Source organism: Ovis canadensis, chromosome 2 (assembly GCF_042477335.2).
Source record: "Ovis canadensis isolate MfBH-ARS-UI-01 breed Bighorn chromosome 2, ARS-UI_OviCan_v2, whole genome shotgun sequence".
Lineage (NCBI taxonomy): Eukaryota > Metazoa > Chordata > Mammalia > Artiodactyla > Bovidae > Ovis > Ovis canadensis.
The window spans coordinates 49,709,307-49,733,996 of record NC_091246.1 but is presented as its reverse complement, the minus strand read 5'-3'; the positions used below and the strand labels follow the sequence as shown (position 1 = coordinate 49,733,996).

General features: G+C 46.3%; 1 protein-coding gene across 1 annotated transcript in view; it reads right to left on the bottom strand.

Moving 5' to 3' along the window:
- GABBR2 (gamma-aminobutyric acid type B receptor subunit 2) overlaps window positions 1-24,690 on the bottom strand; it is a 370,642-nt gene that overhangs the window by 230,549 nt on the left and 115,403 nt on the right. The window contains exon 2 of the mRNA XM_069576091.1: window positions 17,326-17,463. Within this exon, the coding sequence (XP_069432192.1) occupies window positions 17,326-17,463 (138 nt within the window). The remainder of the gene's footprint in view (window positions 1-17,325; window positions 17,464-24,690) is intronic.

Here is a 24,690-nt window from a genome sequence, read left to right as displayed (position 1 = left end):
GATTGAGTTGATTTAAAGGAAAATACTAAATAAATTAATAATACAAGTGGTATGGAGATTTGGCAAAATCAAGAAAGTGGCAGCTAAATGATGTCTGGGAAACATGGTGTTGCAGGTGTGTTAAGCAGTCTTACAAGAATATATGGCCCTTGGAAATAAAAACCTACTCAAATCTTCATCACTTTCCACTACATTAAACCATAATATGAATTTAAACAATATAGAATGAGCTAGATTCTTAACTCGAGACTGGAAAATGGGCACTATCAGAAGTACCAAAAAGAGGGTAGATCTCTCAGATGAAATTAATTATGTAGAAAAAAAGAAATATCTGTAGAAGTGGCCTAAGAGTGTTGCCATATTTAGAAATGTTGGGGACACACATGTACTAAAAACTTATTCTTTATTTACTTGAAATTCAAATTTAACTGAGTGTCCTGTAATCTATCTGGTAATCCTAAGCAACCATCTAAGCCAGAGATGATAAGTAGGCTTGAGCCCACGTGACATCATTAACAGGCTGACAGTGGCTGGCGAGAGATGGGTTAAACCAGTGAAGAGCGTGTGGCAATCAATTCGTTATGTCTGCAATTAGCACAGGATGGGGGAAATAATGGCACCAATTCATTAATTTATCTGCCATCCTGGACTTTTCCAACTCCTCATTTTACACAGTGAGGACCAGGGAAGACAAGGGACTTGCCCAGGCTCACAGCACAAGTCCACAGCTGGGCTGAGCTAAACTCATTTGCTGCTCCATGCTGCCTACTTGGAATCAAAACAGAATGCTACCAACGCCATGATTATGTAATTTCTGACTACACTCAGTAACCATGCCCACCCACATCATCAGCCAGAATGCACACAGCCAGCCAATCCCTCCACCTGATCCAACTTACCATCATGACTACATTTGAATGCCCCAGAATAACATAAAAGACGCGAAACAAAATCCATTTAATCTAAGAGAGTTCTGTTTAAGGAGAGGTGGTTGAGATAGAAAGCACTCAGGGGTCTGAACAACCATGCTTTTCATGTGCTATCTTGGGGGCGCTCAGTAGTACAGTTTCACATTTGACAATTTGCCTTATTACAAAGCAGATATTTCACCTACTGTTCATTGAATTGGATGGAATCAAACTAAATTTGTGTCTTTATCTTTCTGTTCTCTTATAGTTCTGGGCCTGAGGTTCCTTACTGCTAAAATAAGGAGACTGCACCAGGTGGATTTTTAGTTCAGCTCTCAAATTTCATGATTTTGTAACTCTATGCTTAATTTACAAACCAAGGCAAAATTCTCTCTTCAGGCGAGAAAATAAAAATCACTGGACTAGAGATGTCGCCAGAAGGGTTTTAAGCCAGCCTCTTTCACAAAGAGAATTATTTATTCTAATTGCTTTAAGTCTCCATTTAGATACCAGCCTTTTACTTTCTGCTCTTCTTAATCAAGTTCGTTCATTAGTATTCTCATTCATTCAATAAAGCTGTATTTTCTAGAAAAATTAGAGATGCACTTTCACTTTGACCTAGAAATTCCACTTCTAGGAATTCATCCCCAGCTTACACTCACACAAATAAAACATGTGACCAAGGTTATTCCAACAGGTTGGCAACAACCTAAACGTCCATCAATAGGGGACCTGCTATACAAATTACAGTGCATGCGTGCTAAGTCGCTTCAGTCGTGTCCAACTTTTTGCAGCCCTATGGACTGTAGCCCATCAGGCTCCTCTGTCCATTGGATTCTCCAGGCAAGAATACTGGGGTGGGTTTCTATGCCCTCCTCCAGGGGATTTTCCTGACCCAGGGGTTGAATCAAAGTCTCCTGCGGCTCCCGCACTGTAGGCTGATTCTTTACAGCTGAGCCACTGGAGAAGCCCACAAATTATAGTATATTCACACAAAGAAGTGCTATGCAGCTGTAAAAAGAATAAGCAATGTCTTTAGGTAGTGATAAAACAGTAAGCTCCAGGAAAATTAAGTGAGAAAGCAACTTGCCAAATAGCATATATATAGTGTGTTCACTTTTATATAAGGAGAAAGAAAAATAAACCCACACGTGCATGCATTTGTGCTTATTTGCAACAAGAAACACTAGAAGAATAAGTCTGAAACTAACAAAAATTGTTATCTACAGAGGTGGCATGGAATAAGAGGGATGCTAGATTGGAGCCAAGAATTCTCTGCTTGTCAAATAGTCTTGACTATAGAGTCATATAAAAGTTGTAAACACTTTACACTCTTTCCCAGAGGTCATACAATCAATTTAAAACATAACACCAAAAATAAGGCACTTAAACACACATCTATCTGTTTTGAAGCAATTCAATAAATTGTAATCAAATTCAACTGAAATTAATGACACTGAACTCATCCAACTAGATATGTACAAAGACTGTGTGTTAGCTGGAATTCTCCAAGAAACTATTGCAGGATAAGCTGAAATGGTACAATTATTCAGATGAAGGAGAGAAATAAATATTTTAAAATGCCTTAAACCACATTTTGCAATCACAGCCTAGTAAGAGAGGATCTGAGAAACAGTAACTCTAGATAGGTTAGTTTGGAATGTACCTAACAGGAAACATCAATCACAGGAAAGTTAAATTAATTTAATTAAATGTAAATTAATTTTAAAATTTAATTTAAAAATTTGTTTATAGTTTTAAAATAAAATTAATTATCAATAGGAAAAAATCAAACCCTGAAAACTGAAAATAAAGGCACTTTAGAGTATATAAAAATTTTTTTTAAAGTATATAAAGCTGCTAATGTAATCACATGGAGAAAAATCTGTAAAGGGACTTTTGGACACATCTTTATTGACTAAATAAGGAGGGCTATAGTCTCTCCCCACCCCAAACCCCACACAGATTCATAGCTTTTTATTGTGAGAATATTCAAACCTACAAAAAAGTTGGAGAAACAGTACAATGAATATCATATGTCCTTCACCACTCACCATTTCCCATGTCTGCTTTTTCTCTATAAATACATACATATATATGAACATATATGCACACAGACATACGTATACATACAGATACATTTCTGTTTTCAGTACATTTGAAGTTAACTTAGAGACATTTTGACAGTTCACTCCTAAATAGTTCAGAATGCATCTCCTCATAATGACATTCTCCTGTATCATTACAGCATTATTATCACACTAATGAAAATGAACAGTAATTCAGTATTATCTAATGTATAGTCCACGTTCAGATTTCTTCAGTTTCCCAAATATGCCCTTTACATTTTAAACATTCAGGATCTCATTGACACATGAGCCTTGCCTTTGATTATTATGTATTTTTTTCAGTCTCTTTTCATCTAAACCAGTGCTCTGCCCTTCTGCTACTGTTCTTGTTTTCTGCAACATTAACTTTTTGGAAGAATCCAGGCCAGGTGAATTGTAGAATGTCCTATATTTGCATGATTATCTTCTGATGGTCAGATTCAAATTAAACATTTTTTTTTGTTTAAAACATTAAAAATTATAGTTGGAACCTGAGTTCACTGAAAAAACCTAGAAGCAGTGAACCCCAGTGGCAATGAGCATGCCTAGCATGCAGGTCTTAGTTTCAAAACATGATTCCCCATCAGAAAGAATCAGGGCTGTTGGGAGAAATAGCTAACTCCAAGTCTGCTGCTGCTGCTGCTAAGTCACTTCAGTCATGTCCGACTCTGTGAGACCCCACAGACGGCAGCCCACCAGGCTCTCCTGTCCTTGGGATTCTCCAGGCAAGAACACTGGAGTGGGTTGCTATTTCCTTCTCCAATGCATGAAAGTGAAAAGTGAAAGTGAAGTCACTCAGCCATGTCCGACCCTCAGTGACCCCATGGACTGCAGCTTTCCAGGCTCCTCCGTCCATGGGATTTTCTAGGCAGGAGTACTGGACTGGGGTGCCATTGTCTTCTCCGGCTAAGGCAGGTAAAATAGTAAGCACCCAGACTGACAGCAGAGAAAGGAGGAAGGGAGAGAAGCGGGCAGGAGGAAGGAGAAAAGTGGTCAAAAGGGAACACTCTTCTGTAGATAAGAATATCAGCTTAAATGTGGAAGGAAAAATAGAACTAGAAAATGACCATTTTGCAACCCCAATATAATTAACAATGATTCAGGCAAGGACCATCAACAGATGCTAAAACCAAAGATCATGCGGGACAGGATATTCACATGGTCTCAAAGTTTCACCCCACAGATTACATCAAAATTACTAAGGGGAAGAGGTATTGTTACAATAAATGTAGCAGATACCACTTTAACCTAGTGATCAAACTTAGCATCACTGATAAGAGTTCACACGTGGGCCTCCTAACACGCTGCACTGATATAAAAAATGTAGCTTCACCTTGCCCAAACTGTTTAATCTGAATCTAATTGTGAAGAAACAAATTCAGATTCTCGTCTTGTGGGACATTTTATAAAATAACTAGCTTGGGATTTTCAAGAAGGTCAATATCCCAAAAGCATCCCCCACCATAACTCCCACCAAAGTAGGAGGAATGTTCTAGGTTAAAGAGACTAAGCACATGGTAACAAACATAACACATCCTCCCAGCTGGACCCTTGATCCCTTCCCACCTACCTTGACAAATAAATGGCAAAAGGGACATTTTGGGGACAAGTTGGAAAATTTGAATACAGACCATATATTAGGTAGCATTATTGTATCATTGTTAGTTTTTTAGATGTGATAATTATACTATTGTTAAATAAGAGAATATAATTGCTCTTAGGAAATTCATGCTGACATATTTGGGGATGAAATATTGCCTCTGCAAAGTATCGTCAAGTGCTTTAACGAAAAATAAGAGTGTAGTGGCAGGGTCAGGCAGAGGGAGAGAGAGGGATAGGGAAATGTGTAAGGCAAAATGCAAACAACTGGAGACTCTACATAAAGGGTGTATGAGGTTCACTGTACTCGCTTTTAACTTTTTTGATGGGTTTGAACTTTTTCAAAATAAAAAGCTGGAAAGAAAATTTGGAGGAAAATCAGAAATATAAATAGAGAAGGAAAACGGCTTTAATGTCTCTATTAAAAAAATAACGTCTGCAACTGATTGGAATACAGTCCATTTAATATATTTTTTAAAATCCATGAATTCACAATGTTACTTTCCTAAAAGTGAGAGATTAAGAAAGAAGGAACTCCCAAACAAAAACAAACAAGGAGTCCTTGGAGCTTTTCCTGTATTCCAGGCCATACGCTGGCTCTGGGATTCCAGGAGTGCCAGCAAAGGAGATGTGACCTCACCCTCATGAAGGGAGCTGACAGCACTCAGGCAGGCTCAACACTGAACCAGGAACTGAACCTGCGATGATGTTGCAGGGCTGGGAGAGGCAGGTGCCATGGACGTGTCTATTGGAGGCTGTGATCTGCCTAGAAAGGCTTTGCAGAGAAGTGGTGTTGAAACTGAGAACTGAGCAAAGATCCCTTCTTGCTAGTGTGGGTGCAGGGTCGAGCTGGGGCTGCTTTGCTGTGCTGAAGGTCTGGGCACCCATTACTCTAGCAAGGCACCTGGGGTTTTCGAAGAAACCCAGGACAAGAAGGGAGCTGTCTTTTGGTTATGCAAAGCCATGTAACAGTTTGTGTGGGAAGCTGGGGGAAGTTTGAGAAAATGATGCCTATATCTGCATCTGGGCATAATGTCTCAATAATCACCTGACCTCAGATTGTTTTCCTTAAGTTGAGTGCTTCCTACTGAATAAGGCTCAATCTCGGCATCAGGGAAATAATCAATTATTTAATCTTCTTAGTAAACAGATTCAAGGCAAAAGCCTTCTGTATAATTCAAAATGAAAGTAGGCTATGCTCTATTTTTTAAAAAATCAAGCCATTCATTACAAAACCACCAAGAGTAGAGCTCTAAGTACTATATGCTTGAAATACTTAGCATGTTATTGATTTTTATGACAACCAGTCCATCTATTTTCTGAGTTCAAAGGAACCATTCATTTTTTATATACAACAAGTTACTAGACGAGTAATAAGTCTAAAAGTGTGTGTGTGTGTGCGTGTGTGTGTGTGCACATCATGAATGATTTACAAGGAGAACACAGGTCTGCACAGAGACTCACACCAGCCTGGGTCGTCATCTGCTGACAGGCAAGTTGGGCTGAGGAGGAACCCCAGAGACATGGAGGGAGCCCCTACTCCTACACCCGGAGGTCTGCTCGCAGCAGGAAGCAGGGAAAGTCTTGCTCTTTGCATCTCATTTTCCTCATTCCACCTCACTAGGATGACACCCGTTCTTCCCTCCCCACAGTGTTGCCCTGAGGACTGGATGAAGTTGTGAAGGCAGTGCACCCGTGGATGCCAGCACAGGCTCACAGCTACTTCATGCGGGCAATCCCTTGGCAAGACACTCAAGCTCTCTGTGCCTCTGTCTCTTCATCTGTGAAAGGAGGAGAGTGTGTCCAGCTCGTGGGGTTGGTGTGTGGAGAAAATGAGCTCATTTATGAACAGTGTTTAGAACTGGGCCTGCCCCATAGCCAAGGCCATTGAAATGTAGACCAGTGGTACTGCAAATTGATTTTGTAACATGCCACCCAGATGTGTTCACTCATGCTTTCTGAGTACCGACTAAGTGCCAGGTCCTATGCAAGGTCCTTTGGGTACAGCCAGGACTCAAGGAGTTCATAGAAGGAGTTCACAGTGCGGTGGGTAACACGCAATCCTCATCAGAGAACTGCAATCTACTGAAGAAATGGCAGAGATGAAATAAGTGAAGAAAAGGCAAAGAGAGGTGGCAAGGAGCTCCTGCAGCTGGAGCAGGTTGGGGAAGATCAGAGATCTGCAAGGAGACGGCACTTGAACTAAATATCAGGAAATGCAGAGGACTCTGCCAGGTGCAGAGGGGAATCGAGAGGGCATGAGCAGTGGACACAGCATAGGCAAGGGCCTGGGAGCTGCAGAGAGCAGGTTCTATCCCTCAGCATGCGGGGAAGGAAGAGAGGGGGACCCAACAGAATGCTGGCCCCGCAGCTCTGTCACCATTTGTGGTGTGACCTCATGCAGGCGGTCTCACCTCTCTGGGGTCACTTCCTTCCCCTTGTAGTGCAGGGTTCTCTGCCTGGAGAGCTCTGGGGCACGCTGCCACACCTAAGTGGTAAGCTGCTTAGAAATGGAAGGGGAAGCAGGCCCCAGGCTGTGAGCCCCTGGGGGAGGGAATTGCATGCAGGGCCCAGGAGGGAAGCTACCAGAGTGAAGGCAGGTGCTGATGGCTCTGAGCCACAGGAGATACAGAGAATCAGGACACAACATTATCAAGGCTATCTGGCCCATCAGCTGGCCCACCCCTCTCTGTTGATGATAGGGGCCCAGAAACGGATGCACTGAGGAAGGAGCCGGCCCAGACCCCACGGCCCTGCCCCTAGCTGGGAGTCAGAGCAGGAGGCCGTGTGGGTGCCCTGGTCCTTGAAGGAGTGTAAGCATGGATCATGTCAGGTCATCTCACAACCAACCAGGTCAGCACACTGAGGTCTCGAACGAGGAGCCGAGCATGGGAAAGGCTAAGTAATCTGCCAAACAGCTCAGTTCAGTCGCTTGGTCGTGTCTGACTCTTTACGACCCCATGGACTGCAGCACGCCAGGGTTCTCTGTCCATGACCACCTGCTAACAAGTGCCAGAGCCTGGATGAGAATCCCAGCCCATGTGACCAAAGCTCAAGAAAAACACCGCTATTATTAAGAGTTGACCAAGCACGTTAGCCCCTCTGGGCCTCCGTTTCCTCATCTGTACAAATGGGCACAAGCCCATCTTATCAAACAGGACTAGGAAGGGGCCGTCAGTGCCACACTGTAACACAAACCCTGTTTTTTTTTGCCTCAGAGCAACCAAGCACTCCAGGCTTTGCCCCACATGAGTGTCACTACCGTCCTGGGAGGAAAGCAGACAATCACAGATAGGATGCTCAGGCTCCAGCAAGGGGAGGTGGTTTGCATAAAGCCATCCAGCTGAAGATGGCAGGCCCAGGATGGCCAGCCAGGAGTCCTCGTGTTGAGCCAGTGCCCTCTCCTTTGTTCCCTGTGTGGAACTACAGGTCCCCTCTGGGCTCCTGGCCACCATGGCTGAAAGAGCCTCCCAGGTCAGCCTGTCACACTAAGGCTCGAGCAGCACAGTTTGACAAGAGCCCTGTGGTCCCTGATGCTGACTGCAGGGATGTCCAGAGGAGCTGAGAACGCTACTGCAACTGCATTTCCGCTCTGACATTCCAAAAGCGGATCCTCAGCCTGAATCCGGAGAAGGCAATGGCACCCCACTCCAGTACTCTTGCCTGGAAAATCCCATGGATGGAGGAGCCTGGAAGGCTGCAGTCCATGGGGTCGCGAAGAGCTGGACACAACTGAGCAACTTCCTTTTCACTTTTCACTTTCATGCGTTGGAGAAGGAAATGGCAACCCACACCAACGTTCCTGCCTGGAGAGTCCCCTGGACAGAGGAACCTAGTGGGCTACAGTCCATGGGGTCACAAAGAGTCGGACACGATGGAGCACACATGTGCTTTGTCCTGTCACCCTGTTTTACATGCTGGTCCTCCTGGAGGGACTTCCTTTTCTGATTCCCTTTCCAGTTCTTTCCAGATTCAACTTGTAATTCCAGACTCGACTCAACATAATGTGCAGTTGTGCTGCTTCCTAGCAGCATCAGCCGTACCATAAGCAGTGCGAGTAATTTATTTATTTAGAATGAATTATTTACACCGAGCATATTTCCAGGCGGTGAGAGACGCATCAACAATGAAGCCATTGGAGTTACAAGCTGGGAACTGATATTACTTTAGATACCGTGGTCTTGAATTAAAAATGGGGGTCAGAACCCTGAATTGAATCTTTTAGCAGATGGACAAGAAAGATATGGGTTGGGTCGTTGGCAGGAATAGACTGGAAACCACCATGCATTCGATAACATCGTGCTCTTCTTCGCTTCTGCTTCTCTGAAAACTCAACCAGGAAAGAGGGTATGCACATTGCTTACAGATGCCTTGGGCTTGTTTGGCCTCTCCTGCAGGGTCTCTGTTTTAATCTCACTGTTCTGAATCACCTTCCCGGTTTGTGATAGTTCATTTCACCCACAAAACTTTTAATCTAGAGACAAATGGAGACATAGTTTCTCAAGGAGTTCCCCCTTGCCTGGGGCCTGGCGGGCATTTCAGATGCCAAAGCATCAGTAATGGTAATATGAATCTTAATCTATAGGGGCTGCAGTCTGAAAAGGGCCATCACCTGCTCCACCTTCCCTGTCCTACCTGATGCTCTCAGTGGCCCCAGAAGGGCAGGTTTAGTTAGCCCATTTCACAGATGAGTTCCGTGAGGCTCCAGGAGCTTGCCGATTTGCCTAAGCCTACTGTCAGTGAGAGACATAGGAGGGACAAAGACCCAGAGCTTCTAGATTCCTGGCCTCTGTTCTGGCTACCAAGCCTAACTGCTCTCCTGCCAATACCCACCTGTCCTGGGGTAGCTGCACTGAGCAGTGGAATTTGCCCTGGTCTGGGAGAGGGCACAGCAGGCGCTGCACTTGTTAAATAAAGGAATGAATAAGTAAATATGAGCATGAATGAACGGAAACAGAGCACTTTCCTTTCCCCACAGACTATCAATGGGTTCTGCCAGGATCCTGGCTGAGGGCTCATACTTCCTCCCACCCATCTGCATGTAAACCAAGAGCTGGAAACCTTCGCTCCCCTCATAAACGACCCTCTACGTGCTCTCAGAACCTTTCTTTACTGCACCAGGCCTCCGATGTCACCGCCATGAAGGGCCATCCGTAATCTCCAGTCCTCAGGGTTTCCCCGCCCCCCTCCATACAGCCCATAGTGCACGCTTTTAATATTTCTTCTCTTTCTCCTCCCCCACCTTTCTTTCTTTCTTTTTTTTTAATGAATCCAGAAGGTGGAAGCATCTCATAGATTATTAATGTGCTAAATGGCCCCTCTGGAGACCAGCGCCAAGAAATGGCTCCAACCCGCCCTGGATTATTGGCCTCCATTCTCTTTCTTAGAGAGCCATGCAGCAGCAGCAAAGTTCCTAGCCATGCCTAAGCACGCCATGGCTCCTAAGTGGTTTTCAATCAGGTCCACAGTTCCCACTGCCCACTCCATGGCGAGGGCGTGGCAGTCACGTGGGCTGGGCAGTGCCAGGATTCCGGCCTGTTGGATTTTGACCCTAGGGGGCTGAGAAGCAGAGGTCATGTGCACCTTGAGTGTCTTGCTGAAGAACCCCCATCCTGCCCGCTATGCCTTTGTTTCGGGTCTGCAGTGCCAGAGTAAATAACCTTTGCTGTTGACGCAAAATGGGGGCTATCATCAGAGGTCTGCTTCTGGGAGGAGTCCCTCACACTGTGACATTGTCACATCATGACATCATAAGAGCAGCTACTGTTCCACAATCTCTAAAGGTGCTTTCAGCTAAGAAAGGAAACACCTTCATTGATTCTCACAGCTGTACAGAACATATGAGGTTACTTTGCTATTTCCATTTTACATGAGAGAGAAAAGTGAGGCTGAGAAAGAGAAAATAAGACCAGGGGGTAATTACAAAGCTCTAGAGAATGAGCCATGGGATCTAGCTTTGCTGTGAAAACTTGGTTAAGATCCTACCCACTCTGGGCCTCTGCTCTCAGTCTATACAGTGGGGAGACTGGACCCAGTGATTGCTAAAACCTGATGCCTTTCTATGAATACATATCAAAGTCCACAAACCACAGCTAAGTAAGAAACAATCTCTTGATTTCTCAGGCAACCAACAGCTTTCATAAGATAATCACATGAGAAAATCAAGTCAGATGACAAATTTGCTGTTCCTCTAACAGAAATGGCATTGACCAACAGTTTAGAGCTATGCTAGAATTCAGTAAATAGCAAAGGGCCTGATTTAGAGTTTTCACAGATTTGTTTTTTTAATGTCAAAACCAAGCATGATTCAGATTTTTCAGAAATCAAGTCCTAAATGTGCCAACATTTACACAGTCAGGGTTCTCCGGTTCACATGCCCACCTCACCTCCACTCCCTCACGAGAGCTCTGCCAAGGAGACCGCCCCATCACACAAACTGAAATGGTCCTGCCCGGTAAGGTTCTCGAGGGAGTGCTGGGGCCGTCCAAGGGGCAGGGTGGGCTGCCTGCTGAGGGGAGGCTTGGGACAGTGCCAGGAGAAACGCATCTACAATTTAATAATCTGCTCCGGCTGCCTTTTAAAGGACAGGCTCTGCGGGATACGGTTCTTGACGAAAGAGTGTTTGCGTTTTCCAGCGAGCAGCCCTTTATCCCTTCAGGAACCTGACTGTATTTTCATCAGCGAGACTATTTCTGTCTGCAAGCTGAGGCAACTATCATCTCACTCCCTAGAAAGAATTTTGTCCTGGTCTCAGGGTGTGAACCCTCTCTGGCCACATCTCTTGCATTTTTGCTGGCTTTGCTTCCATCTCTTGTTCAAGCTACCCTGCCTCCATCTTTCCCACCCAGCTCCAAATCCTCCCACTCATCCCCAGGCTCCGTGCTTTCAGGGGGACAGACTACACTGGGGGGGAGGTTTATAGAATGTCTCCAAAACTGTGCAAGGCAGAGTCAGAAGCTAGCCACCTTCAGATCTCCAAGGAAAGGATTCTGAGCAGGTCTGAAAACATTTTCAAAGGAAGCATATCAGTTACAGAGCATCAGGGCCAGAAATGGGAGATATGGGCTAAAGCCAAGCCAGAGATCATTTCAGTCCCTTCACATCCTTTTACCAAAGGGCTGCAGCTGGAAAGCCCTCAGGTCCCTCTGAGTCTGAGTCCAAGTTTTCCCTCATCATTTGGGATGAGCCTAAGGTGCGGAAGTCAGGCATCCAGCTCCAGGGCCACTCAAGATCTGAGTCAGGACCACACCAGGCCCTGCCCTCTGGCCGCTTGAGGGCGGGGGTGGAGGGAGGTGCAGCCACAAGGCAGCAAATGCCAAGGGAAGACTATGCAGGTAAGGGAGCACAGGGGAAGAACAGGAAGCTTCACAGAGGAAGAAGCGGCCAAACTGCATCTGGAAGAATGAGCAAGCTCTGCCAGGCGGAGGGACCAAGTGGCCGCTGGATGAAGGAGCAGGTGGGTGACAAACAGAGAGGCGAGATGAAGGAGAACTTCTTGCCACGCCATGGGCTGTGGGCTCTGTCCTGGGATGTTGGCCCCAGCAGCAGCCCCTGCTGTCTCCTCCATGTCCTCTTTCCAACCGGGGCTGTGTAAATTAAACTTGTGTGAACCAGCAGCACTCGTCAGTGTTCTGAGGTTTGGGAAACAAGCAGGACTTTGAGATCACCTGGCCTAGCAAGTTCCCAGAAACCAACTGCATCTGTATCACCTGAAAGTGGGGATGAAGAGTGGGGTCCACAGTCCTTGAAGGATGTGATGAATCCCTTAACCTGGACCTGCTCAGCGTGGAGCCTGGAAATTTGCATTAACACGAGCACATCCTTGGCCCTCATAAATGATGCTCACCATATAGTGTGACAGCAGCAACCTGGTGTATGCCTACTCTGGGTATTAAATCTCCCTAACAGTAGGACTGGATGAGAGCAGAACGTTCGGGGAAACTGGGCAAGAGGGAACTCACTACTTCGCAGCCAGGAAGCCTGCTCCATGCCCGAGACCTCCAGCAGCAAGGGCGTGACGGCAGGGAAGCCCTGCTTCCGTCTCACTTCAGCCATGCCCCTGCATCTCCCCACCCACATCTCAGAAACCCGGCAAAGTCTCTCAAAGAGCCATGCAGCTCGAGTGACTAGGACTCCTCTGTCCTCCCCAGCGCCCTGCAGGCTATCCAGTCTGAACCTGCTCAGTTCTCCAACAGCCAGAACTCTACCCTCCCCAGATGCCCCCAAGGCTATGCACTGGAGGGTTTCCACTGAAGTGAGGCTCAGATCTGAGCCCACACCCTGAGTGGGATCTGACCAGGAGGACAGGGACAGAGCCCGCATTGCCTGCCCTGGACTCCACGAAGATCCTCCCCTCTAGTTGGAGGAGCTGACGCTCCCAGTGACTCACATCACGACTTAAACAATATTAGCCTCTCGATGCAGCAACCATGAATCAAGAAGCCCAGCAAAAGGCAAAAGTTAAATTTGACTGATTTTAGCACCAGGGTGAATTTTCACCCCTTTGTGGCGCAAATCTCTATTTTTGTAGCACCAGGAAACAGAAACAACTGATTGTGCATTCCAGACTGTCTCTGTCCAGCAAGCATTGTTCCCCCAAAGGGCAGTCAGAGCTCCTTTTCAATTACACAAATTACATGCATTTTCCCATTTGTGAAACTCTGTTTCAGAGCCCAGTTTTGAATAAGTTAAGGGATTGATCAAATCCCTTGAGCGACAGCAGACTCACTCACCCACCATCTTTTCAAACTCAGCCTCAGGGGGTGGGAGAGGGGGCAGGGGGGCCCCAGAATCCAATCCACAGCAAATGGGGCTGTGTTCTCCAAGAGCAGCGGGTGCAGAAATCCTCCAGAGCTACTCTCCATCGGGACCCACATCTTTGTTCCTACCTCCTCCTTGCCTGGCTTCTCAGGCTGGGAGAAGTCTATTCTGAGCTCACCCTGTGATTCAGGTCCCTGGAACTCTCCAAATTGCTGGGCACTGCCCAGTTCTTAGCCCCTTGGTGTCCCTCACCCATGCACAGCTGGAGCCCTGGATCTGCCCCAGAGTCTGGTAGCAGATGCCTAGGGCAGCGGGGGATGGAGGATGAGAATCACCCTGTGGACAATGCAGAGGGCTTCTGCTGAGCTGGAGGCCGAGGATCTGCACTGTTCTCCCAAGTCCTTGGTCTCTTCATGGTCAAGTCCACGTTGTGAGAAACTTGCTGTGGAGGGTTTCAGACTCCTCAGCCTATGCCCCGCAGTTAGTTCAGTTTAGCACTCTGTGAGGACCTACTTGGTACCAGGCAGGCCTTGTGCTAGGCACTGGTAACTAGGAGATGAAGAAAACAAGAGTCCTCTGCCCCCAAGAAGCTTATAGTCTAGTAGGAAACACCTGGATACAGGATAGACTATTCTCCACACAGTGTAATTCATTTATTAATGGAACACGGTATGTGATATGGAAGTGATGTAGAACCATATACATTCCTCAATCTTTTTTTCATTATCATTCTCCTAAGAAACCTGTAATTTTCCCAATTCCACCACACTCATGAAATTGTAATACCACAGATATACTGTTTCTGCATTGTATGTATGAGTGCTAAGTCGCTTCAGTCTTATCCGATTCTTTGCAACCCTACGGACCCACCAGGCTCCTCTGTCCATGGGATTTTTCAGGCGAGAATACTGGAATGGGTTGCCATTTCCTCCTCTAGAGGATCTTCCTGACCCAGGGATCGAATCAGCGTTTCCTGTGTCTCCTGCATTGCAGGCAGATTCTTTACCCACTGAGCCATCAGGGAAGCAATAAATAACACAGCCCCCACCTCATAACCCACTTGTCTTGTCAGCTTCTCTAGGCCAGAGGCCCTCTTGTGCATGCTAAGGCCGCAGAGCTACTAGCTGCCAAGCCAGGAGTGTGCAACACTGTGCTTGCTCCTGCAGCTCCTAGAGAATTCTGAGGGGCAGACAGTTCCAAGTGAGGCTATGAGAAGGCCAGGAAGCTCCTGGATTCCTCTCTGGATGAGGCTTTTCTAGGGAACTTGGTCTCTCATGTCGAGGCAAAACATCCATCTGCAGATCCTTCCATCCCTCCCAGCCTCCCTCCCTCTATTCAACAGACACCTAATAAGGTCTGTGAAGTGACAGGCACCAGAAGAAACAGGAGTAACGCAGGCCCATTTTCTGTCCTCAAGGAATTCACAGCCCAACTAAATATGTCCCCATATCTGCAAAGTTCTAAGAGGAGGGAAGGCAGAGGGGCTTGGGGTGGGGTGGGAGGTGTACATGCTCTGCTAGAAATAAACAGGGGAAAGGAGGAAAAGAATTTCCAGCGCGGCTACTTTAGATAGTGCAATAAGGAAAGGCTTCCTAGAAGAGGCAGCATTTAATCTGGATCTCTGAGATTGGACAGGTCTTGGCATATAGGTCACGGGAGAATGGGATACTTTAGGTGGTGGGAACAACGTTTCAGGAAAGACAAGGAACACTATGAAGTGGGGGTATTCAAGTGGATATTCAACTCTGGGAGCAGCAGAAGGCGGGGCAGGGGTGTCGACAACAATAAAGCAAGAAACCCTTATTGCTGAGGACATGCCAGGGCACAGTTCTAATCCCTGTTTAATAGTTTGGCCCACACAGCAGCCCTGTGAGGCCCACCTTCTTACTGCCCTGCTGTACACGGGGAAGGCTGAGGTTCAGAGAGGCAGCACCTGGCACAACCAGCAGGAGTCCGGCGTGCTCCTGGGAGCTGGGGAGAGCCTGCTCAAGGACAGAGAAGGTTCTTGACTCCACTAAGGTCTCAAGGCTGTCTGCAGCACCACAGACAGGTGCCCCCAGGGAAGCCAGGGGCCCTCGGCACACTTGAACCGCGCTGGGTCCCATCATGTGGCTAGGTTTGCACCAAAGCACGCTGAGCTGCTTTCCCGGCCTCAGCCACGCTTGCATCCGCCCACATTCAGCATGGCCTGCTCCGGCCACAGTGAATGACTCACTGCTCCCCGAGCCCACGTTCCTTCCCACCTCCCGCTTTTGCCTGCCCAGTTTCCTCTGCCAGCAGCGCTCTCCTCCACGTCTCCAGCTGTCCAACGCCCTCTCCTCCCTCACAGCCAGTTCCACGTCACCTCCCCTGAGAAGCCCTCCTGAACCCAGGGCTGGCTGAGTGGGTGGCTCTCCCTTGGGACCCCGCCCTTCCCTTGTCACAGTTCTGCCACTGCTGCCTCCCTCCCCTCTGGGCCACCAGCATGGGGCTCTACCCTCAGCACCCCATACACCCTGGGCTGGACTCACAGAGGACTTTAATCACCATGAACAGAATGAAATCAGACCTCCCTGGGGATTGGCTCCTGCCCACCCCTTCATTCTCATTCTCACCACCCTGACTCCCCATCCACCACTCCCACACTCCAGCCCCAGTGACCTCTTGGCTGTTCCCCCAACAAGCCAGGTTCGTTCCCCTCACAGGCTGTCTGCATTTGCTATTACATCCTGACTTCATCCAACCAACCCCTTCTCGCCCTTCAAGTCTAAGCTCCTCCGAGGGGCCTTTCCTGTCGAGGAAACAGCCACTGTTTATCCCCTCACCCTGTTTAACTCTATTCTAGCCGTTTCCTTACCCCAATCTTATTTCAAGGGTCAAACTGCCTGAGTTTAAATCTTGGCTGTATTACCTATGAGTCGTGGGTCCTTGGGCAAGTTATCTAGCCTCTGTGTGCCTCGGTCTCCTTATCCATAAAATGGAATACTAATAGTACCGACAACATAGAGCAGTTTTAGTGAGTAAATGAGTTAATGAAAATACAGGCTCAGAATGGTGTCTGATATGTTGCAAGTCCAACATACATACTATACAAGTATTGCTCTTAGTATTATTACTACTTACTTGTTTATTTGCTTACTGCCTGCCTCCCTCCTAGAATGCAAGCTCTGAAAGGGTAGGAACCATGCCTGTCCTGTCCAACACTATATTCCCAGTGTCTACCCAAATTCCAGGCACATAGTAAGTTGTATTATATTTGTTGCATGGAGGAATGGATGGTGGATGGATGGATGAAGCAAAGAAATAAAACATGTGCCTGGGCCACCACTCATCCTAGGTTCGCATTTTTTATATTTTTCTCTCACATTCCAAATAAGAGGTAGCACTGGTGATTTTCACCTGCAACAGACCATATACTCACTGGTGGAACATCTGTCTGTATAACATTTGCCAGTGTAAAGAATAAGTATCAGCCAAAACCACCAGGAAAGGCTTAACCAAGGAGAAAGGCAGCCTTAGCAGACCAAATAATTTCAGTGGGAGAAGGAGGTCTGGATCACCTGGTTAAGGAAATAGCTAGAGCAGGACTCTGAGGCCTGAAGGTCTTGGGTGTACTTTAGGAAAGGTGGGTTGTACATGGAGTGAGTGGCAGGGATAGAAGATCAGATTGGATAGGAGGACTAGCTGGATGTCGATGCCCCTGAAAGTCGTGCTAGGGAGTCACTGATATATCTCAAACACACAGTGATGGTGTCAGGGCTACCCTTGAAAGACCCACTGTGTTGGCCAGGACAGGACAGAGAATCAGGCCAGGAGGTGAGGACAGTGGGAGGCTGTGCAATCATCCAGAAAAGAGCAGGGGAGGCCTGAACCTGGCAATTTAGGAACCATCTTGGGCAAGGAACCATCCCTGAGAAAGACTAGTGACCAGTCAAAGACAGCTCCCCCACCAAAGGTGGCCCAGACCTTACCTGTACCAGATTCCAGCCTTGGAGGGACTCTGCGATGATGGACGTAACAGACGGACAGACTCCTCCAAATACCATCAAGTGGTTCGGCCCGTATTTTATTGCATCGTAGAAGGCTTTCAACCCTTTTGCATTGTCACACTGGGGAGCAACACACAGAAAGAGAAGCCAAAATTAGAAACAGCTTTCCCCAGGGACAGGGGCCCTATGGTGCATTCACACAAACAGAACTCCCTCATGGGAAACTGGGGTATCAGTTCTCCCGTTGTGAGGCCTCTCTTGAAGCCAGTCTTGAGCCCACACTGTGAACACAATGAGGTGTGGTTTCAGTACCCCTCTTCCTGCTTCTCCCTCTGAGCACCCTCCAAATCTAGGACCTTAGGCTCCTAGCTATCTCCCTTCAGACCACACTGAGGAAAGGGCCCCAGAACTCCTCAGCCTGGGCCTCTCCCATCACAGTCCTCTGTATTTTAAAAGAAGCTAAATCCACACCCATCAGGATGGCTATTATCAAAAAAGCAGAAAACAATAAATATTGGCAAGGGTGTGGAGAAACTGAAATCTTTGTGCATTGCTGGTAGGAATATAAAATGGTGCAGCTCCTACAGAAAACAATACTGCAGTTCTCCAAAACAGAATTCAACAGAATTATTACAGGATCCAGCATTCTGCTTCTGGGTATATACCCCTAAGAACTGAAAGCAGGGACTCAAAGAGATATTTGTATATCCATGTTCACAGCAGCATTGTTTACAGTAGCTGAAAAGTGTAAACAACCCAAATATTCATCAAGAGATGAATGGATGAACAAACTGTGATTTACACAAACAATGGAGTATTCTTCCGTCTTAAAAAAGGAAGGGAATTCTGACACATGCTAAAACGTGGATGAAACTTGAAGGCATTATGCTAAGTGAAATAAGCCAGACACAACTGGGCAAATGTAAGATTCCTCTTAGATGAGGTAACTGTAATAGTCAAATTCACAAAGATAGACAGTTACCAGGGGCTAGAGGAGGGGGAAACGGGGAGGGTAGTGTTTAATGAGTTCCGTTTCAGTTTGGGATGATGGAAACATTCTAGAAATGGATGGGGGGTGATAGCTGCACAACAGCGTGAATATGCTTGATGTCACTGAACTGTACACCTAAAAATAAAGTGGCATTTTTTTAATGTTATATATATTTTATCACAATAAGAAAAGGAGGAGGAGCATGAGGTGAATCTAAGTGGAAGAATTCATTCAGCAGATACTTGCCAAGCACCACTCTGTGTTCAGCTCAGGGCTGGGGGCGGAACAAGCAGAGAAACTTGGACACAGCCCCTGCCAAGGAGCTCACATGTAAGAGAGGAAAGCAGATCCTGGTGACCCGCTATGGAAATGAACAAGGACAAATGTCGTCAGATGTTGGGAGTCAATCACAGCCCACCTCCCTCCTCTCCACCTCCTCTCTCATCCAGTCAAGTGGCTGTCTCTCCCTGGACAGAGGGATTGGCTACGGACTGGGTGTCTTGCTCCCTTGAGACCCAGTTAAACCTGTTCATCACCTCACAGTCTGAGGCTTCTTTGTCAAACATAAATTAGTCCTTTTTACTCTGCTGCTTTCTGTGCACTTAAAACCCAAACTCCTATCAGAATGTAATTCTCAAAAAGGTTAAAAACATAATTCTCATGAAAATCAATAGTGGGTCCACATCAACCTTTTATTTAACTCATTAATAAAGGGAATCTGCTGGACAACAAAGTGGATTCAAAAGAAAATTTGAGAGAGGGATTTTTTATAGGGAATGGAAAAACAAGAAATAAGATTGCTAAATTAGATACTAAACTGGTTAATGTCCCATGGGGCAATAAAGCTATCACTTTTAGGGACAGAAAAAGAAATTATTGAAAACCAGCACATTTTACCAGTTTTAGAGAATTGTAAGATGTCTGGGCCTTAAATTTCACTCTCCTCCCCATCAGATAACCCTAAAGCAGGGCTGTTAGAAAATGCTCTAACTGGGTTATATAATAACTATTTTGTATTACCGACTATAGTTTGGTATGATATTCTTCACCCTCCTTAACATAATGGATGGAAGAAGCCACAAGACCTAGCCCTGCCTCCCACTCTGACCTGATTTCCCTCCACTCTCTCCCTTGCTCACCAAGTACAGCCTCACCAGCCTCCTTCTTGATCCTGGAAAGGAAAAGCAATTTCTTCCTGCCTCTGGGCCTTGGCACTTGCTTTTTACTTTGACGAGAATAATATTTGCTTGGTTCTCAGCATGGCTCACTCCTCATCATTCAAGTCTCAGCTTAGCCGTCACCTCCTCAAGGAAGTCTCCACTGTTGTCTTACCGGAAATAGTCCCCACCTCCAGTCACTCTCTAACATGCCATCCTATTTAATGCTATGATGTAGTTCCTAAAATTATCTGAAGTCATCTTTTCTACTTTTGTTTGTCTGTGTATTCACTGTCCTTTAATTAAAAAGAAGCCACCTGAGGACAAGGCTTTTGGTCACTGTTTCCAGTTCTGTCTCCCCAGGATTTACCCAGGGGCCTCCCTAAGGACCCAGGAAGGGTCTGCTGGATGCCTGAGGGGCCCAATGACTTCCTCCCTGCATCCGTTTCCTCCCCTTCTTTCTACTTCCACATATCTCTCCCTAGTGTTGTCTTCTTGTCCATTCTGTGTCTTCCTTCTTCCCTTCGCTGCCCCTGCCTTCCCCTCAAAGTAGGACCGTAAAGTGGGACCAGCGTGGGGTAGTATCTGTTGCTCTCTCCTCGTCTGTTTGAGAGACTGCACTGAGATCCACAGTGGGTGTCAACAGGGATAGAAACATGAGTCTAACGTGGTTCCTGGCCTCAGAGATCTCACTGTCCAGTGAGATAAGGGTACGGGTGGCCCCAGTAGGGGGTAGACAGGGCTCAGTGCTGGGGCAGAGGCATATGGGGGAGTGCCTGAGCGGGCTCCGGGGGCTGGGTGCTTAAGACCTAGGATGAGGACAAAGCGGCCTAGGCTAAGGTTAAAGAGCACTCTGAACATCAGCCTAGAGTATGGACAGTACTCTGGAAAGGTTCAGGAAATGATTAAATTTGAAATTTTTAATTTAATTAAATTTTTTTAGCTACCTGGCTTCCTAGGTGGCTCTAGTGGTAAAGAACCTGCCTGCCAACGCAGAAGACTTAAGAGATGTGGGTTAGATCCCTGGGTGGGAAGATCCCCTGGAGGAGGGCATGGCAACCCACTCCAGTATTCTTGCCTGGAGAGTCCCGTGGACAGAGGAGCCTGGCAGGCTACAGTCCATAGGGTCTCAAAGGGTTGGCCACGACTGAAGTGGCTTAGCAGGCATAAAATTAGCCAAGCTAATTTTTCTTTTTGCCAAGAAAGAGAGAAGGAGAGAAAGATGGGAAGGAAGGAAGAAGGAAGGAGGGAGATGAGGAGGCAGAAAGATGAAATTCTTGTTGTTTCTTGGGGCCCTCTAATAATTGTTCCTGTTCCTTGATTGAAAGCAACACTTCCCTTCGTGGGCAGAGCGCAAGCAGATATAACAGAAAAGTTCACGTTTTAATTGTTTCTAACATGATTTACTGAATCGTTTTCCATTTTAATACATTCCTATAATGACTTTAGCTTGCTTTCTAATCTGTACTAATGACAATGATGATACAGTACCATAAGATTTATAATCAAAGTTGCATTAAAATAATATTAGCAACAATGAACTTATTAATACCTGTTTGTTCAGCAAACATTTCCCCAGTACCAAGTCCCTGCAAGACGCTTCATTAATAATGATGTCCTGGCTTCTCACAAACAGATACCTTCTGAATACGTCAACTCAAAAATCTGAGCGTATTTGGCCACAGGTATTCGAGCTGCAAAAGTTTATCTGACTCAGTTTTCATCAAGCTGCGTGGAGGGCAGAATTCTGGCTCCCATGACATCCACGGTCTTACTCTCAGGAATCTGTTATGTTTTGTGGCAAATGGGACTTTGAAGATGTGATTAAGGTTACTGATCAGCTGACCCTAAAGTGTTACCCAGGTGGCCCAGTGTATCCACACAAGCCCTGAAAAGCAGAGATGTTTTTTGGCTGACAGCAGAGGGGTAATCAGAGATTCAAAGCATGAGATGTACTTGACGTGCTGTTGTTGGCTTGAAGTTGAATTCTGCCAATAACCTGAATAGTCGGGCCTCCAGAACCCAGCCCAGCTAACACCTTGATTTGGCCTTGGGAAGCTCTGAGCAGAGGGTTCAGCAGAGTCATGCAGGCCTGGACTTATGGACCATGGACTGTGAGACAATGTGTGGTTGTGGTGTTTAAATTTGTGGACATTTGTTGAAGCATCAATAGAAAACTAATGTAGCGAGGTAAAATGAGAAAAATAAGAATAATATAGCAAGATTTTCCTTAATGTTAAATGTACTCCATTTAGACAACTATCCTTAGTTTAAAGATCCTTTGTGGTTTGTATAGTGTTGAAATGTGTTTCTGTTATAAAACTACAGATAGTAGCAGGATTTTGTTTTTAATTTCCTAATGTGGCAAAATAACATATTTTCTAACCTATGTACATTTCTGTTCCATGCTCCCCTGGGACCCAGTCTCTTTAGCCTTTACTGGAGTGCAAGATCCAAATGTGGGGGTATTCCAACCCAACACCCTCATTTTCAGATACAGACAATGAAGACTAGAGCGGTGAAGAGACTCGTCCACTGTCCTTTCAGGATTACGGGAGACATTTCAGGACCCCCAATTCAGAGCTTTCTCAATAGACGAGAACTCAGCTCAGTGGGTGAAGGGAAGGGAAGTCGGCAGCATTCTAGAAAGGACCACTCCTCTCAGGGCAGTGCTAGGAGCCCAAGCCTCTTCCTGATCAGCACACTTGACCTGAGGTGGGAGAAATACCCTACTGGGCACCAAGTAAGAAAGAAAAGGAGAGAAAGATGGGAAGGAAGGAAGACGGGCGCTTCTCCAGCTCCCCGACAGAGCACGTCCACAGTGAGTAACAACGTAAAAATCACATGCGTCTACCTGTCCCATTTGATGGCTAATGTCACTCCCCCTCATTTCTAATATTGTCTCTTCCGAGCTGACATGGTTAGTGTCCCCAATAGATGGGCTCTCCAGCTGACCAAAGCTGAGTCTCTGTGGCTGGACCAGCGTGGAGGTTTTCACATTCAGAACATCAGGGGCCTGTGATTCAGCAGAGATGTTTGGGGGCCAGTGAGAGAAGCTCTGGGGGCCTCACGTTCACTTCAACCAGCAGTTTTCCATTATCTGTTCTATATACAGCATCAAGGGGCCATATAATACTTAAATTTGAAAAGAGGATTTCATGGAGAGCCTTGCCTGTGTATGTCTCTGGCTCAGGGAAGTGCGGGCGGGTGCCCTGCAGGCGAGCCTGGATGAGCCTGTACTTGAGCACACACTACAAGCCTCTCACTGAAAGTTCATCCACTGCACATCAGTTTGCCCGATGATCAATTCGCCAAACCACTGGGGGATTTCTCTAAACTTGAGTTTCTCAAGGGATTCCTTGCAGACACTTCACATGGCTATTTCACAAGGATTGTCCTTGAGGCACAAGTGAAAGTCAATTTCAACTGTATTTCACATTTCAGTTCTTCCTAAATGCTGTGCTTGGAGACGTTCCCCTAATGCCTGTATATTACTGTCCTCTTCTTGCGGGGTCCAGACCTCCCCCTCCATGAGCCAGGAAAAACGCCGAAGCTTTTCTATTCCCCACTTAAGGTGTCTGTCAGATGGCTTTTAGTGAGCTGGTCACTGGGCAAAACCATCATTCTGAGAAATTATTTATGGCATGTTGTCTTTGAGCAATCTGGCTTTTGAAGAATTGCTCTCAGAGCCCCTGTAAGGGGGTTCTTGTGTCCTCTAAGAAAGCTACAGACTTTATCATGTTCTCTTACTTTCCCCTCCTCTCCCACTAGGGATCCCTCCCCTCGCCCCTCCCCTCCCCCTCCTTCCCCATCACTCCCCTCTGCAGGGTATTCTGACAGTCAGCACAGGCACACCTGACCGGTAGATAGGGAGCTAAATCCACCAAACTTCACGTTCTCTTACAATAGTTTAAGGCTAAATGACCAGCTATAGCCTCTGATCTGCAGTCTTGCCTCTTGGACACGGGCTCTGGCACATGGGAGGTCCTCAACCTCACCCCACTCCCTCCCTCCCTTCTTTCTGTCAGGATTTCCACCCCCTTGCCTTCCATTGACTGCAAATCTCCAGGAGCTCATAGTCACTACCTCCAAACTCCCTTCCCGTTTCACTTCCAAAGGGTTCTCCTCCCCTGCCAAGATGGACTTGTCACAGAAAAATCATAATGGACATGTACAAGCTCTTAAAATTCAGCACCTATAAGTGGGAATAGATCCAAAAGCCATGAAAATCATTTTTTTTTTAAATGAAAAAGTAGAACTCTAGAATAAAATCCATTTTCATTTAAATCTCATTTTTAAAGAATTAAAATACTTTTTTGACTGAAAAATTTCAAAGAAATGTTGCTGAGAGTTAAAATGTAGAAACGCCAAGAAAATGTCAGAGTTAATAACGACCAATTTGAAACTGGGAATTACTCTGCACAGAATTTCAGAGTTAATGTAAAAGCTAATGTGTCCAGCTCATGCCCCCGGTACAAAGTTGTCCTCTGTGCTTCCTGCTCCTGGAGTGGTCAGCATCTGCTTACATTCCTCCAGTACCAGGGGTCTCACTACCTAACCAGGGAGCTACTTTGCCTTAGGGCAGCTCCTCTCCTTATACATTCTTATGCTAGTCTTGAAAGCACCCTGCTTTTGCATCCCCCATTCCAGCCTCTCATTCTAGAGCAAAGGTCAGCAAACTTTTCCTGTAAGTGGCCAGGCAATTTTTCGGCTCTGTGGGCTACACAGTCTCTGTTGCAACTTCTCGACCCTTTGGAGCAGGAAAGCAGCCACAGACAATATGCAAATGAACGAACACAGGTGCAATCCCATAAATTTTTATTTACAAAACAGGAAGCAGGTGGATTTGGACCACTGACTGCAGTTTGCTTACCCCTGCTCTAGAATCTCACAGAACATGTGCAGTCCTCCACCCCCACGAGAGCCCTTCAGATAATTAAACTCAACCAGCTTGCCTCCAGGAGATGCTTTCAGGCCAAAGGACTCTAAGTTCTTCTCCCATCCAAGTAATAATCAGGGCCAACCCTGCTTGGCTTCCGAGATCAGATGAGATCGGGTATGTTCAGGGTGATATGGCTGTAGACCCTTAGCTCTTCTTAACATCTCTGAATGATAGGATTTCACATCCTTCTCGTCTATGCACATCCTCAGGAATGCCTTCAGAGGACAGATATTTCTAGGGAAGCACCCCAAACACCT